The sequence below is a fragment of the Hippopotamus amphibius genome, chromosome 5, assembly GCF_030028045.1.
Source record: "Hippopotamus amphibius kiboko isolate mHipAmp2 chromosome 5, mHipAmp2.hap2, whole genome shotgun sequence".
NCBI classification, from domain to species: domain Eukaryota; kingdom Metazoa; phylum Chordata; class Mammalia; order Artiodactyla; family Hippopotamidae; genus Hippopotamus; species Hippopotamus amphibius.
In genome coordinates, this window is record NC_080190.1 from 173,593,717 (window position 1) to 173,614,499 (window position 20,783).

The following is a 20,783-nucleotide window of genomic DNA, read 5'->3' on the forward strand; positions in this document are numbered from 1 at the left end:
CCAGGGCCCCCTCCTGGGCCTCTCCCAACCAGAGATCACACTGGCTTGGCCATGGGGACAGGATGCCTCAACCTTCTGAGCCATCTTGGGGTGGCAGAGAAGCAGACCATGTTCCTGCCCAGGGCCAGGCGGGCAGGTGAGAGAGTGAGCGGGGGCCACTGGAGGGGGGTCTGTGGCCTGCCCCTCCCCCTCCCCTCAATCTCAGGCCACCAGGTCCCCCGGGGAGGCTCTGGGGCCCCCAGGCAGTGCACGTCCACCTGAGCTGTGCCCAGCAGCCCAGGCGGCGGTGAGGCGGCAATCAGGACAGCCAAGTGGACACAGGACAGAACCTTTATTGCTGAACACAAAACGCCCGCCAGGTGGCGTGCCCGGCAGCCTCTCCCGGGGCAGGAGTCCTGGGGGAGGACCAGGGGCTCACTGCATGGCCGCTGCCACAGCCGCCATGGGGACAGGCCTGGGGGGGAGCCTTACCGGGCACCTCTCGGGCCAAGGCTGAGGACCCAGGGGTGGGGAGGTGGGTGGAGCCCAGCCTGAGGGAGGCGAGGCCTGGGCCCTGGTCACGCAGGGCTGAGAGCCAGGCGGGCAGAGTGACGGCCCTGCGGCCCCTGGGGGCCACTCCGTGGCAGGCGGCCCCTCCTCTGGGGCGGTGGGGGGCAGAGCCTCCTTCCTCTCCAGGGACGAGGGGCTGAGGTAGGCATGGGCTGGCCCCCTGGGCCCTCACAGACGGGGTTTGATGTGCAGCGATTTCCCTGTTCCGAGAGGGGCAGAGGTCAGGCCCCAGGAGCGCCCCAGCCAGGAGGAACGCCCTGCCTCCCAAAGCCTCTGGGTCAGGGACCGTGAGGAGTGGGGAGGGGGCTCTGACACCATCGACCCGAGCCCACCACCCACTGCCTGTGCTGGGGCCCAGCGTCTAGCACGGTGCTGGGCTGGCCTGTGGGGCTGAGGGGGGGGCAGGGGCCACAGCCTGCCAGGCGGGGTAGCCCCTTGGCAGCAGGTGGGTCACGGTGCGCACTGCAGCAGCCTGCAGGCGGAGCCATAAACACCCGGTGCAGGCGGCCTGCACGCAGACGCAGCACGGGCTTGCACCTGGACGAGGCTGAGGCTGCCGGACGGAGCCCTCAACATGTGAAAAGCCAGGGTGTGTGCCAGCAGTTTGCCGGGTGAGGAGCGGGGGTGAGGAGCGGGGCTGAGACCCCAGGGCAGGATGACGGGCCTGGCGGCAGGAGGGGCGGAGAGGGAAAGGCTTCCCCCAGCAAAGCAGGCTCCCGCCCTGTATGGCCCCCACACGGGGCGCCGACGCCTCTCCCCTCCTGTCAACACGCGAGACCACCCCGCAGGCCAGCAAACCCGCGGACCACAGGCGCCTCTGTGTGGCTGCCCACAGGCATGGAACCGTCCCCGTGCCCCCTGCAAGCCCGCCTCTCCTCCTGGGACCCCACTTCAGGGCTGAGGACCCCAGTCACCTGCTCAGCCCAGCTGGTGCCTAGAGGTCAGCCCAGCCAGCCAGGGCCCCGGCCTGCCGGCTCCACTGGCCTCTGCCCGCCTCCGCCTGCCCCCGTCCCGGCTCCCAGGAGGTCTGTAAGGCCTGAGCAGGGAAGGAAGGCTGCTGGGGGTCCCCAGGCCAGTGGAGTCTGCAGCCTCTCACCCACCCCACCTGTGTCCTCTGATTCTGGGGCTGGTTGCGGGGTTCCTCACCTTACTTAAAAAAAACAAAAACTTTCTAAGCCGGCTGCCTGGGGCTGTGTGCTCCCTCTTCCCACCCCACAGTGTGCCCTCCCGACGGAGGGAGCCGCCGCCCGGCCAGGCTGGGCAGGAAGGTGGAGGGCCTGGCCGCAGCCTGGCGCCCAGGACGCGCGGGCTGTGAGCGGGAGGGTGAGCGAGCTCAGCAGAGCTGTGAGAGGGGCTGCAGGGAGCCTCTTCCATTAACGTTACGACCGTGAAATATGACAATAAAATGATAGCCGTATGGTCGCAAATGTGCAGCCCGCCGAGCTGCGTGGGGTTTATCGTCACTCAAACGCGCGGAGAGCTGTAAAGTGTTTACAGAAAGGGTCGTTTGCAGCCATAAAATCCTCTTTTCTCTCCTAAACAAGGCTGAGTGGAGCCATTTACCAAGCCCCAAACGCTCACCAGGGGAGAGGGAACATCTGTTCTCTCCAGGAGTGTGTGGTGATCTTCCAGAACAAATTAACAGAAATGGGTGCTTTCTAATTAAATCAGCCCTCGGCTGGGGCGGTCTGCGCCGCGGCGCTGCTGCGCTCGCACCTCGCCGGCCCTGCCCCTGCGGGCCCACAGGTGCACACCTGCCAAGCCAGGGACGGGGCCCGGCAGCGCCGCCCACGCCAGCCCTCTGGAACCACCCAGGCCCACCCAGAGACCCTGACCCAGCGGGCCTGCAGTGGGCCCTGCCAGAGTGCGGGCTAGGCTCCGGGGGGCAGGCTGCCTACCTGAGTCCTTGGTGGGGGCACTCCTGGGGGTCCGGGCCCTGGGCTGGCCTCCTGGGCTCGGCGAGGACTGCAGGGAGATGAAGGACGGCAGCTTGGAGAGGCTGCCAGAGCCCGTGCCCGCCGAGGCGGCCTCTTCCTGCAGCGACAGCTCCTCCTGGTCCAGGGACAGGGAGGCGCAGGGGGAGGAGGGGGAGGGGCACGAGGGGGAGGGGGAGGAGGGAGAGGAGGGAGAGGGGGAGGAGACGGAGGAGGAGGAGGAGGCAGAGGCCACGGCTAACACCCGTGGGGATGGGGGTGGGGAGGCCGAGCCAGCAGTCGCGGAGGCTGGGGAGCTGGACGTCTGTCTGGTGGGGCTCTGGGCGGCCGAGGACGTCCTGCGGGAAAGGAAGGGGAGCAGAGGTGTGAGGATGAGGGGCCGTGGGGGTCCGGAGGGTGCTGGCTGACCACCTGTACACCACCTGATCCAGTGGCAGGCTCCTGGCCTCTCCCCGCCCCAGCAGCCATCAGGCATCGCCACACAGGTTCAAGGCTGGCCCTCGGCCCCAGGGACAGGCTGGCGGTGTTACAGGGCCTCCAGCGGAGCCACGCTGACCCTGTCCTCAGCTCCTGGAGCCTTCCTTGTCCAACGGGCTCCCACACTCACAGGCAGGTGAGCACAGCAGGGGCCCAGCCATGAGCATCGCCTGGGACCCTCCCCTCTCCTGGGAGTGGGGGTGGGCAGCTGAGAAGCCTGGGCGCTGGGGAGGGCGGCACCTCTCGAGGTCCCCTGATCAACTTTGGACTGAGGCTTCCTTTGGGGTCTGAAGCCCACAGAGCTGCGTGCGGGCATGGGCGCACCTTCCTGCCTCTGCCTCCAGCTTACATACCCAGCACCCACTGTCCCCGTCACCTGGGCCCGTGGCTGGTGGAAGCCCTGCTCCTGGGGGGCGTGTGGTTGGGCTCCGGAGCCGGTGGTGTGGCTGCCCGCCGGCCGAGGCGCTTCTGGTTGCGGTGCAGCAGCTGGCACTGGGCGCCCCGGGAGCAGATGCCCCTGCGGGAGAAGTCCGGACACAGCAGTGTGTGCTTCTTCTTGCACTGTGGGGAGAGGGGCGCAGCTGGGTCAGCCAGTGGAGACCTCCGTGCCACGTGGGGGTGGCTTTGCCTGCTCAGCGCAGTGGGGCTCGGGCCAAAGGCCTCCTGTTGGGGGCCTGAGGCCCTCAGGCGAGAGTGGCCCCGTGGCCCACAACCCACCCGTCAGGAAGAGGTCCCCTGAGCAGTCTTGAGGGTCAAAGGCACTGCCCTGGTTGTACCAGTACCGCCCAGCACGGCCCTGGGCCTGTACCGAGGACAGGGCCTGTCTTGAGGGTCCTGCCAGGCTGGGGTGGGGATTCTCAGGGTGTCGCCTCCTCCTCACCACCCCCCACCCATCCTGGCAGAGGACTAGGGTCGCGGGCGCTCGGCCTGGGAGGCACTCACTGACTGGGGTTAAGGCTTCAAGCCTGGGGGGCGTCAGACCAGCTGAGGCCAGGCGCCCAGGGTGGAGGCCGGCCGCACACCCGATCGACCCGCCACACCTGCCATGGTGGGGGGCGCGCCCACGAGCAGGTCGGGGCAACACGCAGCCTCAGCCATGCCCACCAGGCCCACAGGGAACCACGAGGCCTCTGCCCAAGGCCTGCCTCTCTTCGGCCCCCCTGCCCCCAGGACTGGAGCTGCAGGGCCCACCTTGGCAGCCCTGCCGTGTACCCACTTCTTGTCTGGCCCTTCTGGGGGGTGTCCTGTTCTTCCCCACCCCCCACGGCTGGCTCAGTGGGCACGACCCAGCAGCAGAGAGCCAGGTGGAACAGCCTCAGGTGGGCCCAGGTGACAGGCCATGTGCTGGAGACAGACCCAGACGGGGACCACTGCAAGCGGAGTCCCTGCCAAACCCACCCAGAGTCGAGTTTAAAACCAGCTCTAGCACCCGAGCCGCTCAAGGGTGCCCCCTGGCACAGCCACAGGGAATATAAGGCGACAGCCTTAGACCACTTCCTCCTGGGCCCCATGACCTCCCACCAGGCGTGGGTTCCTGCCTCCCTCCCTCCCAGAGTTGAGGCCCCTCTGCCCTGGGCCTGGCCAGTGACATGGTCCTGAAACCCAGTGGCTCTGTCCTTGCTGGCACACGCCAGTGACACATGGAGACGCTGGGGCCACGCAGGGCCGCACTGTGGGGTCTCCTGCGGAACGAGGAGGGGCGGGGCAGGCAGAGGGGACAGGAAGACCTCTGGGTGGAGAGGGTCCAGCACTGGGCCGCGTGCAGAGACGGCCAGAGGGTGCTGAACCTGCACTGCCCCTCGGTGGCCACGAGCCCCGCAGCTGCTCTGAGCTGAGGGCATGACAGGTGTGACACACAGGAGGCTGGACTCAGCGAAGAGGCGCCAGGTAAAAGGCAGCACCTAGGTTTCCTCCCTGATCGCAGGCTGACACTTGTGATTTGCTGGGTCAGAAAATTCATTTCACCTGTTTCTGTTTCACTTTCTTAAGGTGGCTACTAGAAAACGTGAAATCCCGTGTGTGGTTCACATCCGGCTAACCCTCCTGCTAGAGACGGCTGGTCTGCACTAACCATCCTCTCAAGAGCAACCCAAATCTAGGCTTGATCATAAAGAACTTTCTCAAATCGTCCAAGAGCTATTGAGAAAGGGAAGTGATGGAGGCAAATCTGCACAGAGACGTGATGGACACACGGCCAGTCTCAGGTCTCAAAGCCCGATGTCATCTTAGGCCACGGTCACTGAGGGAGGAGCAAAACCAACCAACCAACCAACTGCACAGAACCCCCACAGAGCTGGGAATTAAGAACGTCACCGCTAAATAATTCACTGGTCAAACAAGAAACAATGGAAATCAGGGAATATTTAGAACCAAATCATAACACCAAACAACCCATCAAAATTTGTGGAATGAAGCTACAGCTGTCCTCGGAGAGAAGTCCTCAGCCTCACAGGCTTGTATTATAATAGCAGAGAGGATATACCTCAAAAGTTAGAAGGAAAACAGTAAAATGACCCAAAGAAAGCAAAGGGAAGGGAATGGAGAGAAAAGAAGCACATGAGCAATACTAGGAATGACACACACGCTGCAACCTGCTGGCGCTGCTGAAAGCACAAAGACATCAGAATGACGTGTAACGAACAAACTTTATGCCAATGAATTTAAAAACACAGACGAAGTCTACAAGTTCTAGAAAAACTGACAAGAACTGACATAAAACCTGAATGAATGTTCCTATGACCATCATAAAGGAATCTCAATCAGTAGTTAAAAAATAGGGAAAGCTCCAGCCCAGGGTTTCACTGGTAGTTCTACCAAATATTCAAAGAGTTGTACCATTCCAACCTTATATGAACTGGTCCATAGAAAAGGAAACCAGAGACACTTCTCAACTTAGTTTACCTGACCAGAACTAGCTGGTAAAAGAACACTTAGGCCAATTTCACTCCTGAACAATGATTCAAAAGTTCTATACAAATTATAAATAAACTGAGTCCTGCAATGTGTAAAAATACTATGTCAGAACCAAGCTGAGTTTATCTCAGGAATGCAAGGTTAGTTTAACATTATGAAACCCGTGAACAGAAATGAGCACAGTAGCAGACTGAATAAAAGAGAGGAACCACATGATCACCTCAACAGGTAAGACAGACGTGTTTAATAAAATGCAGCATCAATTCAAAGTTTAGCAAATTAGTGATAGAAGGGAACTTCCTTAGCTCAATATAGAATCTTCCAGAAAGCATCACTTGCCAAGGGGCATGGCTGGAAGCCCACGGCCATGACAAGTCAATATTGCACTGGGCTTATAGGCAGGGCGGAAAAAGAAAGAAAAGGCATTTAAACTCAAAGGAAGAAAATATGGCCATTATTTGCAAAAGATATGATTGCTTATGTAGAAAAACCCAAGAGAATCAACCCTATGGATGAATTACTATACTTACTAATCTAGTTTAGCAAGGCTGCTGGAAACAAAATCAATATTAAAAACTGCACATCTGGGAATTCCTAGGTGGTGCAGTGGTTAAGAATCTGCCTGCCAATGCAGGGGACATGGGTTCAACCCCTGCCCCAGGAAGATACCACAAGCCACGGAGCAACGAAGCCCATGCACCACAACTACTGAGCCTGTGCTCTAGAGCCCGTGAGCCACAACTATCAAGCCCATATACTACAACTACTGAAGCCCACGCGCCTAGAGCCCATGCTCCACAACAAGAGAAGCCACCATAATGAGGAGCCTGCACACCACAATGAAGAGTAGCCCCTGCTCTCCGCAACTAGAGAAAGCCCATGTGCAGCAACAAAGACCAACAAAGCCAATAAAAAAACAAAACAAAACTGTATGTCCATACACCAATGAACAGTGAGAAAATAACCTTTAAAAATGTGTTCTTTATAATAATAATAAATGTGACAGGAATAAATCTAACAAAGATAAGATAAGCAAGAATCTTATCAAACGACATCAGAGAGCCCTGTATAACTAGAGACAGTGCCTTGATCATGGGCAGAAGACTCACTGGAGAGACAGGTACCAACTGTCCAAGGAAACCTGACTACAGAGGGGCTCAGGACAGATCCACAGGGCGGACGGGCTCTTCAATGCAACAGGTGCTGGTGAAATGACACCGGACGCTACACAGACACAAAGTCACTTCCAGCCGGACTGGAAGGGGATGTCCTAAATAGGAAGGATCCCACCACAGGACACATGGGCAAGGAGGTCTCACAAAAGGTGCAAACTGTAAAGAGAGATGAATAATATTATTTCCATTAAAATTAAGAGCTTTTGCTCCTCAAGATATATCACAAAGATGGGACTCCCTGGTGGTCCAGTGGTTGGGACTCTGTGCTCCCACTGCAGGGGGTCTGGGCTCGATCCCTGGTCAGGGAACTAGACCCTACATACAGCAGCTAAAGACCCCGAATGCCGCACCTAAGACCCCACACACTGCAACTAAGACCTAGCACAGCCAAATAAATAAATAAATAAATATTAAAAAAAAAAGATACATCACAAAGAAGCGAAAAAATAAATAACAAACTGAAACAAGATATTTGCCACTAAGATGAATGACAAAAGATTAACATTTAGAATACTTTACACTGATATATATTTATGTTTTTATATTTTATAAATTTCCCATGAGTCAGTAAGAGAAAACCAACTGATGGGAAAAATGTCTCCACATTCACTTAAAAAAAACAAAAAAAAAACCCAGGTATTTTTCAGAAGAGAAGGCAGAAGGAGTTTAAACATTAGGGAAGATGTTCAGCTTCATTTAAATCAGAGATAGGAAAATTTAAAAAATATAAGGTGAGAGAGAAGAATTAAGATGGCAGAGTAGGAGGATGTGCGTTCACTCCCTCTTGCAAGAGCACCAGAAGTACAACTAACTGCTGAACAACCATCGACAGAAAGACACTGGAACTCACCAAAGAAAACCACCCCACATCCAGAGACAAAGGAGAAGCCGCAATGAGACGGAAGGAGGGGTGCAATCGCGTTAAAATCAAATCCCATAAACGCTGGGTGGGTGACTCACAAGCTGGAGAACAGTTATACCGCACAAGTCCTGAGGGTTCTGAGCCCCACATCAGGCTTTCTAACCTGGGGGTCCAGCAACGGGAGGAGGAATCCCCTGAGAATCAGACTTTGAAAGACAGCGGGATTTGATTGCAGGACCTCCACAGGACTGAGGGAAATGGAGACTCCACTCTTGGAGGGCACACAAAAAAGTGTGCTCACCAGGACTCAGGGGGAAGGAACAGTGACCCCATAGGAGACTGAACCAGACCTACCTGCTGGTGTTGGAGGGCTGGCCTGCAGAGGTGGGGGGCAGCTGTGGCTCACCGAGGAGACAGGGGCACTGGCAGCGGGGGTTCTGAGAAGTGCTCACTGGCGTGAGCCCTTCCAGAGTCCACCATTAGCTCCACCAAAGAGCCTGTAAGCTCCAGTGCTGGGTCGCCTCAGGCCAAACCACCACCAGGGTGGGAACACAGCCCCACCCTTTGGCAGACAAGCAGATTAAAGTGTCACTGAGCTCCACCCACCCAGCCCAACCCACCATCAGTCCCTCCCATCAGGAAGCACGCAGGAGCCTCCTAGACAGCTTCCTCCACAAGAGGGCAGACAGCAGTATCAAGCAGTATCAGCAGTATTTCATCTTCTGAAACTGAAAATCACAGCCACAGAAAGATATAGAAAATGAAAAGGCAAAAGACTTTGTACCAGATGAAGGGACAAGGTAAAACACCAGAAAAACAACTAAATGAAGAGGAGATAGGCACTCTTCCAGAAAAAGAATTCAGAATAATGATGGTGAAGATGATCCAGGACTTTGAAAAAAGACGGGATGCAAAGATTGAAAAGTTGCAAGAAAAGTTTACTGAAGACCTAGAAGAATTAAAGAACAAACAAACAGAGATATGCAACACAATAACTGAAATGAAAAATACACTAGAAGGAACCAATAGCAGATTAATGGAGGCAGAAGGGTGAATCAGTGACCTGGAAGACAGAATGGTGATAATCACTGATGCAGAAAAGAATAAAGAAAAAAGAATGAAAAGACCTGAAGACAGCCTAAGAGACCTCTGGGACAACGTTAAATGCACCAACATTCGCATTATAGGGGTCTCAGAAGGAGAAGAGAGAGAGAAAGGACCTGGGAAAATACTGGAAGAGATTATAGTTGAAAACTTCCCTAACATGGGAAAGGAAATAGCTACCCAAGTGCAGGAAGCACAGAGAGTCCCAGGAAGGATAAACCCAAGGAGAAACACGCCAAGACATATAGTAGTCAAATGGACAAAAATTAAACACAGAGAAAAGTTATTAAAAGCAACAAGGGAAAAACGACAAATAACATACAAGGGAACTCCCATCAGGTTAACAGCTGATTTCTCAGCAGAAACTCTGCAAGCCAGAAGGGAGTGGCATGATATATCTAAAGTGATGACAGGGAAGAACCTACAATGAAGAATACTCTACCTAGCAAGGATCTCATTCAGATTTGAGGGAGAAATCAAAAGCTTTACAGACAAGCAACAGCTAAGAGAATTCAGCACCACCAAACCAGCCCTACAACAAATGCTTAAGGAACTTCTCTAAGTGGGAAACAGAAGAGAAGAAAAAGACCTACAGAAACAAAAACAAAACAATTAACAAAATGGTGATAGGAACATACATATCGATAATCACCTTGAATGTAAATGGACTAAATGCACCAACCGAAGACACAGACTAGCTGAATGGATACAAAAACAAGACCCATATATATGCTGTCTACAAGAGACCCACTTCAGACCTAGGGACACATACAGACTGAAAGTGAGGGGATGGAAAAAGATATTCCATGCAAATGGAAATCAAAAGAAAGCTGGAGTAGCGATACTCATATCAGATAAAATAGACTTTAAAAAAAATGTTACAAGAGACAAGAAAGGACACTACATAAAGATTGAGGGAATAATCCAAGAAGAAGAGATAACAATGATAAATATATATGCAGCCAATATAGGAGCCCCTCAATACATAAGGCAAATGCTAACAACTATGAAAGAGGAAATTGACAGGAACACAATCATAGTAGGGGACTTTAACACCCCACTTACACCAATGGACAGATCATCCACACAGAAAATTAATAAGGAAACACAAGCTTTAAATGACAGAATAAATCAGCTCGTTTTAATAGATATCTATAGGACATTACATCCAAAAACAGCAGATTACATATTCTTCTCAAGTGCACATGGAACATTCTCCAGGATCGATCACATTTTGGGTCATAAATCAAGCCTTGGTAAATTCAAGAAAACTGAAATCCTATCAAGCATCTTTTCTGACCACAACGCTATGAGATTAGAAATCAATTACAGGAAAAAAAACTGTAAAAAACACAAACACATGGAGGCTAAACAATACGCTACTAAATAACCAACAGATCACTGAAGAAATCAAAGAGGAAATCAAAAAATACCTAGAGACAAATCACAATGAAAACACAATGATCCAAAACCTATGGGATGCAGCAAAGGCAGTTCTAAGAGGGAAGTTTATAGCGATACAATCCTACCTCAATAAACAAGAAACATCCCAAATAAACAATCTCACCTTACACCTAAAGAAACTAGAGAAAGAAGAGCAAAGAAAACCCAAAGTGAGGAGATGGAGAGAAATCATAAAGATCAGAGCAGAAATAAATGAAATAGAGACAAAGAAAACAATAGCAAAAATCAATAAAAGTAAAAGCTGGTTCTTTGAGAAGATAAATAAAATTGATACACCTCTAGCAAGACTCATCAAGAAAAAGAGGGAGAGGACTCAAATCAATAAAATTAGAAATGAAACAGGAGAAGTTACAACAGACACCACAGAAATAAAAAGCACCATAAGAGATTACTACAAGCAACTATATGCCAATAAAATGGACAACCTGGATGAAATGGACAGATTCTCAGAAAAGTATAACCTTCCAAGACTGAATCAGGAAGACATAGAAAATATGAACAGACCAATCACAAGGAATGAAATTGAAACGGTGATTAAAAATCTCCCAACAAACAAAAGTCCAGAACCAGATGGATTCACAGGTGAATTCTATCAAACATTTAGAGAAGAGCTAACACCCATCCTCCTCAAACTCTTCCAAAAAATTGCAGAGGAAGGAATACTCCCAAACTCATTTTATGAAGCCACCATCACCCTGATACCAAAACCAGACAAAGATACTACAAAAAAAGAAAACTACAGACCAATATCACTAATGAATTTAGATGCAAAAAATCCTCAACAAAATACTAGCCAACAGAATCCAACAACACATTAAAAGGATCATAGACCATGATCAAGTGGGGTTTATCCCTGGAATGCAAGGATTCTTCAATATATGCAAATTAATCAATGTGATACACCATATTAACAAATTGAAGGATAGAAACCACATGATCATCTCAACAGATGCAGAAAAAGCTTTTGACAAAATTCAACACCTATGTATGATAAAAACTCTCCAGAAGGTGGGCACAGAGGGAACCTACCTCAACATAATAAAGGCCATATATGACAAACCCACAGCAAACATCATTCTCAATGGTGAAAAACTGCAAGCATTCCCTCTAAGATCAGGAACAAGACAAGGATGTCCACTCTCGCCACTCCTATTCAACAGAGTTTTGCAAGTCCTTGCCACAGCAATCAGAGAAGAAAAAGAAATCAAAGGAATCCAAATTGGAAAAGAAGAAGTAAAACTGTCTCTGTTTGCAGATGACATGATACTATACACAGAAAATCCTAAAGATGCCACCAGAAAACTACTTGAGCTAATCAATGAATTTGGTAAAGTTGCAGGATACAAAATTAACACACAGAAATCTCTTGCATTTCTATACACTAACAATGAAAGCTAAGAAAGAGACATTAATTCCATTCACCATGGCAACAAAAAGAAGAAAATACCTAGGAATAAACCTAACCAAGGAGGTAAAAGACCTGTACTCAGAAAACTATAAGACACTCATGAAAGAAATCAAAGAAGACACAAACAGATGGAGGGACATACCATGTTCTTGGATTGGAAGAATCAACACTGTGAAAATGACTATTCTACCCAAAGCAATTTACAGATTCAATGCAATCCCTATCAAATTACCAACGGCATTTTTCACAGAACTAGAACAAGAAATTTTACGATTTGTATGGAAACGCAAAAGACCCCGAAGAGCCAAAGCAATCTTGAGAAGGAAAGACAGAGTTGGTGGAATCAGGCTTCCTGACTTTAAACTATACTACCAGGCTACAGTGATCAAGACAGTATGGTACTGACACAAAAACAGAAATATAGATCAATGGAACAGGATAGAAAGCCCAGAGATAAACTACAGTCAACTAATTTATGACAAAGGAGGCAAGGATATACAATGGAGAAAAGGCAGCATCTTCAATAAGTGGTGCTGGGAAAACTGGACAGCTACATGGAAAATAATGAAATTAGAACACTTCCTAACACCATACACAAAAAAAAACTCAAAATGGATAAAAGACCTAAATGTAAGGCCAGACACTATAAAACTCCTGGAGGAAAACATAGGAAGAACACTCTCCAATGTAAATAACAGCAAGATCTTTTTTGATCCACCTCCTAGAATAATGGAAATCAAAACAAAAATAAATAAGTGGGACCTAATGAAACTTCAAAGCTTCTGCACAGCAAAGGAAACTATAAGCAAGACGAAAAGACAACCCTCAGAATGGGAAAAAATATTTGCAAACGAATCAACAGACAAAGGATTAACCTCCAAAATATAGAAACAGTTCATGCAGCTCAATGTCAAAAAAATAAACAACCCAATCAAAAAATGAGACGACCTCAATAGGCATTTCTCCAAAGAAGACATACAGATGGCCAAGAGGCACATGAAAAGCTGCTCAACATCACTAATTATTGGAGAAATGCAAATCAAAACGACAATGAGGTATCACCTCACACCAGTTAGAATGGGCATCATCAGAAAATCGACAAACAGTACATGCTGGAGAGGGTGTGGAGAAAAAGGAACGCTCTTGCATTGCTGGTGGGAATGTAAATTGATACAGCCACTATGGAGAACAGTATGGAGCTTCCTTGCAAAACTAAAAACAGAACTACCATATGACCCAACAATCCCACTACTGGGCATATACCCAGAGAACACCATAATTCAAAAAGACACTGCACTCCAGTGTTCACTGCAGCACTATTTACAATAGCCAGGACATGGAAGCAACCTAAACGTCCATCAACAGATGAATGGGTAAAGAAGATGTGGTACATACATACAATAGAATATTACTCAGCTGTAAAAAGCAATGAAACTGGGACATCTGTAGAGACATGGATGGACCTAGAGACTGTCATACAGAGGGAAGTGAGTCAGAAAGAGAAAAACAAATATTGTATATTAACACATATATGTGGACTATAGAAAAATGGTACAAATCAACCGGTTTGCAAGGCAGAAATAGAGACACAGATGTAGAGAACAAACATATGGACAGCAAGTGGAGAAAGCGGGGAGGGTTGGGGGGGAACGAATTGGGAGACTGGGATGCTAAATTGTACACTCTAAATAAATGCAGTTTATTGTAAAAAATAAAAAGTTAAAAAAAAATACAAGGTAACTTTTTTTTTGGTTATGGAAGTACCTTTATTTATTTATTTATTATTTCAAGGTAACTTTTAATCCTTAAAAGGATCAAAAAGAAAACACAGGCTGATGGCACAAGGTGCCAGCACAGCAGCTGGGAGTTGCCTGGAGTTTCCCACAGTGAATGCCACACACTCTGTGGCACAGACTGTCCCCAAGATGCCAGCCTGCCCTCCCGAAGGCTGGGAGGACCGCAGAGCTGCGCACCTGCACTTGCCCCACAGCCACCTCGGCTCCCTGGGCCCACTCTGTCCAGGGAGCGCCCCTGCTGACTGCACCAGGCCAGGTGGTGACCATGGAAGAGCTGGTGCGGGGGTGCGGGTCCTCTCCTCCCTGGCCAGCAGCACGCTGGAATCTTCCCTGAGGCTTGTCTGCAGCAGCCTCCCATGCTGGTGCGGCCCTGGGGCACTACCTGGGTCCCGCCCGCTCATTTCTGTCCTCCCTCAGGGGCCAGCACCACCTCCACTGGGGGCGCCATCAACGTCCCCAGTAACTCACCAGCTTCCTTCCCACCCTCCCAAATCAAAGCTGCCCCCTTCTCCAGCTTGGAGACCCCCTCCCTCTGCACCTCTGCTCCTCCACATGCCTTTCGAATGCATCTACTCTTGGCCACTGTCCGTGGATGCCCTGCTTTAATCACTTTATCATTCATCTCCACATTGACACCAAGTGCAACGTGATACCCTGGAACAGAAAAGAAATTAGTGGAAAACCAGGTAAAATCCAAACAAAGCCCCAAGTTAAGATGGCAGCAAGGCACCCATGTTCATTTTTCAGTTCTGACAGGTACAGTTATGTAAGACACTAGCGGTGCAGGAGCCTGGCTGAAGGCGTGCAGGACCTCTGCCCTGTCTGCAACGTCTCGGTAAATCTCCACGACCACAAAGAAGACATTTATCACACGGTAAGTGACTAGCACTCCGAGCCGGCCCGAGCAGAGAACAAGCCCAGAGGAGGCGGCGGGGCAGGCAGCGGGGCCCCGGAGCCCCTCCCAGTCAAGGCGCCACCTGGGTTCCTTCTGAGGGCATCAGAGGCCACTGCGAGGCCAGGGCCCTTTAGCAACAGGAGCTGACCCCAAGGGTGAGGTCTGCTGTCTGAAAAGCACAATGAGATGGTAGGCCTTGGGCAAGACAGCCCAGACGAAAGGCAAGAAAATGCCAACTAAATACAGATGGAAAAGGTTAAAAGCTCAAGATACAACAGAAAATGTTATACACACACCTGCACACCAATACTTTGAAAACCTAGATTTATCCCCCAGATCAGTTTCTGGGGGGAAAAAAGTCAAAACTGCAAAAAAAGAAATAGAAGGGACTTCCACTCCCTGGAAGATGAAGGAGACAGATTTGTCTCTGTTCCTCCACTAAGCACAACCGAAACCCTGACAACCGGAAGAAGACTCTAAAAGGCGGCGAGAAGGCAGGCCACCAGGGACCTGGGGAACCAAGGGGTGACGCAGTGGTGGCTCCTGGGACTTCCTGCTGCCTGGTCGTCCTGACCTGGAGCAGAAGTGCCAGTGGGTATAGATAAGGGGCGGCTCAACCAGACACCTCAAAACACTGTGGCCCCCTCGCAAGCTGCGTGCCTCCCCACCCTGCTAGGGGGGCGCCAGGGGCGGCCGAGGGGGATTAAGTACTGCCACCCACCCAGGACCACCAGGGAGCCCCCTCCACAGATGTCAGTGGAGGCTGAGTGGGGAAGCAGGATGTCTGCCTCCACGCCCCCTGCCCACCTGCTGGAGGGGTCTCAAAGGAAACCAGCTGAACCAGAAGGTTTAAATAAGATCCAAACTCTTGTACAGCCAAAATATCCAGGTTTCAGTAAGAAATGACTCGTCTTACCAAGAGCAGCTGGCACGGGAACTGCAAATGTGGAGGGCTGACTGTAAAGGTAAACCCAGAGTGTCGACCGTGCGGCGGGTGGGGGGTGGGGTGCTGGTGCCTCTAGGCCCCCGTGCTGTTCAAGGGTCAACTGTGCAGCACAGAGACTGAGTCAGGAACCCAAAACCTCCCACCAAGGAAAAGCACAAGACCAGATGGTTCCAACAGGTGAATCCTACTAACAGGTAAAGAAGAACGGACCCCTGTTCTTAAATTCTTCCTGAAAACTGAAGAGGAAAGAATACTTCCTAACTTACAATAAAACAATCTATGAGGCTTCCCTTACCTTGATTCCAAAACCAGACAAAGATCCTACAAGAAAAGGAAACTTATAGATCAATGTTACTTATGAATATACATGTAAAAATCCTCAACAAACACTATAAAACTGAACTAAGTGGCATATTAGAAGGGTTATACGTATCATGAGCCAGTGGGATTTATTCTCAGAATGCAAAGATGGTTAAACAACAAAAATCAATCAACAGAATTGTGATTAATCAATGTAATCAATATGCTTGACCAGCTTAATAGAATGAAGGGAAAAAAACCCACATGATCATCTCAACTGATAAAAAAAAGATCTGACAACACCTTTTCATAATAAAAACACCACATAAACTAGGACTAGAAGAGAATAACCTCAATACAGTAAAGGCCATGCATGACAGGCCCACAGCTAACAGCACACGCCACAGTGAAAGACTGAAAGCTCTTCTCTACGATGAAGAACAAGACAAGGATGTCCCTGTCCCCGCTGCTCACTTTTATTGTGCTAGAAGTTCTAGCCAGAGCCTACAGACACGCCACAACTAAGAGTCCATGTGCTGCAACTAAGACCCGGAGCAGCCTAAATCAATCAATCAATCAACCAATCAATAAATACACATTAAAACCAACAAACGCCCCAGAAACAGAAAAACCCATCCAAAAATTTATATGGAATGTCAAGGAACCCCAAATGGCCAAAACAGTCTCATAAAAGAAGAACAAAGCTGGAAGGATTCACATTTCCTGATTTCAAAACTTGTGGTGCTGGGAAAACTGGATATCCATCTGCAAAAGAATGAAGTCGGGCCCTTATCTAACACCACACGCAAAAATTAACTCAAAATGGACCAAAGACCAAAACTTCAGAGCTAAAATTATAAAAAAATCTCTTACAAAGAAACACAAAGGAAAAGCTTCAAGACACTGGATTTGACAAAAACACCTTGGATATCCAACACCAAAAGCATAGGCAATAGGAGAACAAATAAATAAACTGCACTTGAACAAAATGAAAAACCTCTGTGCATCAAAGTACATTATCAAGAGAGTGATGGGGACTTCCCTGGCAGTCCAGTGGTTGAGACGCCACGTTTCCACAGCAAGGGGCACAGGTACAATCCCTGCTCTGGGAACTAGGATCCTGCATGCCACATGGCATGGCAAAAAAAAAAAAAGAGTGAAAAGAGCTTCCCTGGTGGCACAGTGGTTAAGAATCCGCCTGCCGGACTTCCTAGGTGGTGCAGTGGTTGGGAGTCTGCCTGCCAATGCAGGGGACACAGGTTTGATCCCTGCCCCAGGAGGATACCACATGCCGTGGAGCAACTAAGCCCGTGCTCTGCAACAAGAGAAGCCCCCACTCTCCACAACTAGAGAAAGCCCATGTGTGGCAACGAAGACCCAAAGCAGCCAATAAATAAATTAATTAATTAATTAATTAAAAAAAAAAAAGAATCCTCCTGCCAATGCAGGGGTCAGGGGTTTGATCCCTGGTCCTGGAAGATCCCTTATACCATGGAGCAAGTACGCCCGTTTGCCACAACTACTCAGCCTGTGCTCTAGAGCCTGCGAGCCACAATTATTGAGCCCACATGCCACAACTACTGAAGTCCGTGTGCCTAGGGCCCGAGCTCCACAACAAGAGAAGCTACCACAATGAGAAGCCCGCACACCTCAACGAAGAGCAGCCCCCGCTCGCCACAACTAGAGAAAGCCTGCACGCAGCAACAAAGACCCAACGCAGCCAAAGATAAAATAAATAAATAAATTTATTTTAAAAAAAAAGAGTGAAAAGACAACTCACAGAATGGGAGAGAAATGTGCAAATCATATCTCTGATAAGGAGTTCGTATTCAGAATATATAAAGAACTCCTATAACTCAATAACAACACTCCCCCAATAACCCAAGTCAAAAATGGGCAAAGGACTTGAAGCGAAATTTCTCCAAGCAAGATGTACCAGTGACCAAGAAGCACGTGAAAGCGTGCTCAGCGTCATTAGTCTTTAAGGCAACGCAAACTGAGCCCACAATGAGATGCCACACGCCAGCATGGTTATTAAAAAGCAGGCAAAATAAATCATGGGCGAGAATGCGGAGAACACAAAACCCGTGCACACTGCTGGTAGGAATGTGAACAGTGCGGTTGTTACAGAAAAGTTCCGTGGTTCCTCAAAGAGCTAAATACAGAATTATCACGTAATCGGCAGTTCCACTCCTACGTGCCTCTCTACCCAAAGGACGTGACAGTAGGAACTTGAATAGACATTTGCACGTCGATGTTTACGGCAGCGTCAGTCGCAGTATCCAAAAGGTACCACCCCGCACTCATCACCAGATGAGGAGACAGACGAGTGTGGTCCGGAAACACCGTGGGCCGTCCCTCAGCCACAAAAGGGGTGAACCCTGGAAACGTGGTGCTTGGTGGGAGAAGCCCAACACAAAAAGCCCGACGCGAGAGGACCAGTAATGCGAAGATTCCACTTATGTTAAATATCTAGAACAGGCAAATTCACGGAGACAAAACTTAGACTCGCGGTTGCCAGGAGCTGGAGAGAGCGGGGAACAGGGAGTCACTGCCGACTGTTTAGAGGTTCTCTTTGGGGTGATGAAGAGTTTTGGAAACAGACAGTGGTGGTGGTTGTACAATATTGTACATGTAACTAATGTCACTGAACTCTACACTTAAAAACTGCAAGTTTTATGTTATATTTATTTCACTACAATTAAAAAATTAAAAATGTAATACACCCAAAACCATTGTATCGTGCACTTAAACGGGGGCAGGGCTGGCAAGGACGTGCGCGAACGAAGCCCGCGCGCGCTCCTGGCGGGCGCTGGACGGCGGGCAGAGGCTCACGGCAGGCTCACTCACAGCTGTCCCACCGGAAGCGACCCCCGTGCCCCTCCCCCGACGAGCGCACACACAGAAAGGGGTCTCTGTACACAGCAGAGCGCCGCCTGTGCCGCTCGAGACCAGAGCACGGCGACCCTCCCAAATATGCTCATGAGAGACGCCAGGGGCTGCAGTCGGCACCGCAGGGCTCCCCGTACCTGCCCCAGGGGGCAGGGGCCGCAGAGCCGGACAGACCGCAGGACGCGCTGAGCGAGTGTCTGGGGCGACAGCAACGTTCCCACACTGGGTGGCGGTGACGGCTGCACAGCTTCGCAAACTCACAGAAACCCACTGAGGCTACACCTGCAGGGGGTGGACTGGATGATGTGTACACACTGTACCTCAATAAAGCTGGCTTTTCAAAGAGTGGCACCAAAAACCAGGAAAGAGCGGAGAGCTCAGCATGTCCCCGGGGGGAAAGGCTCACCACACGGAAGAAACGAGCGAGGCCGCGCCTCACACCACAGACCAGGCAACAGGCACACTGCAGCCTCCGCACACCCAGGACCTGCTCAGAGGGCTGCCACGCGCTGCACGGACTTTAACCGCCTCAACTCCCTACATGGTGAGTACGACTGTTATCCCAGCTTTACATGAAGGAAACTGAGGCCCAGAGGGAGAGCCACCTGTGCAGGGCCACAGCTGCGACCCCACGCAGCTGGTAAAGCCACACTGGAGAAGGCGCAGGACGGTCACGTGGCCTTGGGTGGGGGCAGATCCTGGAGCCAGACCCACAGGGAGAAAAACGAGGGACCCTCCCATAAAAATAGGAAGGATTTCAGCCTGAGAAAGGGTATCCCGGGCAAGTTATCAGGCAGTGACAAGGAGACGCTGTCTGATTCCAAAGAATGATATCCAGAGGACAGAGAGCTGCTGCAGGTCAGGAGGAAGCAGGGGACAGGAGCGGAGGGGCCCCTCCAGCAGGCAGAGTGCCCCTCAAAGGCTGGACGCCGACAGAGGGTCCCCGGCACCCTGGGGACAGTGATAAGGAGGTCTCGGAGAGCACGGGGAGGCACAAGGGCTGGGATGCAGCCGAGGGGGCGGGGTGTCCATACAGGGGTGGCCTCGGGTCACATCACACGCGCCTGCACCACGAGGAGCTGGATGCGACACCCCAGCTGCAGTGAGCAACGACCACAAGTTGCAAACACGAGGACGAGGAGCCAGGGCGCCCGAGGGACGGCCGTTCTGGGGCGGCTGCACATCCTGCAGCGCCAGAGAGCACCCTGGGGACCGCACGGGCAACGGGACGGCGACAGCCACGTTCCCGTGTCCACACTGCTACAAACACAGAAGCGGGGGGACGGGGAAGAGGGCAGGGCTGGTGACGAGGGACAGGGCTCAGAGCGGCCGTCAGACCCGCACCTTACAGTGTCCCCCACAACACACGCCTTAACTGGGAGCCAAGCCCAGCGGCTCACGTGGCGGACGGGTGATCAAGGCAACCCCGCCACCAGCGCCAGGCGTGATGGGACTCCAGGAGAAGGCGCTGAGGCCGTGACGCTGTGACATCTGGCAGTCGGACCGCCGGAGGTGACAGGCGTCCCACAGGAGGACGGCCGTGTCCCTGAGTGTCCTGAGAGTCCGGAGGGACAAAGTGAGGAGGAGAGAGGGGCTGACCTCTAAGCCTCAGACTCAGGAGCAGCGCGTGGCCCCGGAAAAGGGGGAGGAGCAGAGATCTACTCGCGGCCTAAATTACCCACAAGCCAGCGCTCTACGAAGCAAGGTTAACAATTCCACTCGATTCAGTGGAGTATTATGAGCTCTCTGGGGCCCATCTGAGGACGTCTACTTCAGGAGCAAGGTGACGACTCAGCACTTTTCGTATTATTTAGAGAATAAAATTAACCCTCGCGGGCCCACGCTGCTGCCTCTGCTCCCGCTGGATCCAGCCTGCTCAGCGCTTTCCCATCTATAATTACAAGCCGCTATCTATCATGTGGCAGCCACGCAGCGCCCACACGCCGAAAGGGACGCAGTAAGCACTTCCACTAATAGAAGCAGAACTTAAATATCGCTTTGATATTTTCATTTAAATTGGAATCTTTTACAATAACCACCCACAGCCTTCGTGGGGGTCCTGCCCTCC

General features: G+C 50.9%; 1 protein-coding gene across 5 annotated transcripts in view; it reads right to left on the bottom strand.

The window, feature by feature from the left end:
• Positions 1–316: 316 nt before the first annotated feature.
• Positions 317–20,783, bottom strand: part of ZC3H3 (zinc finger CCCH-type containing 3) — an 84,291-nt gene continuing 63,824 nt past the window's right edge. For 3 of the 5 annotated variants that reach the window (XM_057736747.1, XM_057736746.1, XM_057736743.1), the window contains 3 exons: positions 3,337–3,521; positions 2,448–2,821; positions 607–1,585 (listed from right to left, as the gene is read on the bottom strand). In XM_057736747.1, the coding sequence (XP_057592730.1) occupies positions 1,468–1,585; positions 2,448–2,821; positions 3,337–3,521 (677 nt within the window). In that variant the 3' untranslated portion in view covers positions 607–1,467. Of the gene's footprint in view, positions 1,586–2,447; positions 2,822–3,336; positions 3,522–20,783 lie in introns of all 5 variants that reach the window. The other 2 variants (XM_057736745.1, XM_057736744.1) reach the window with 2 other exon arrangements.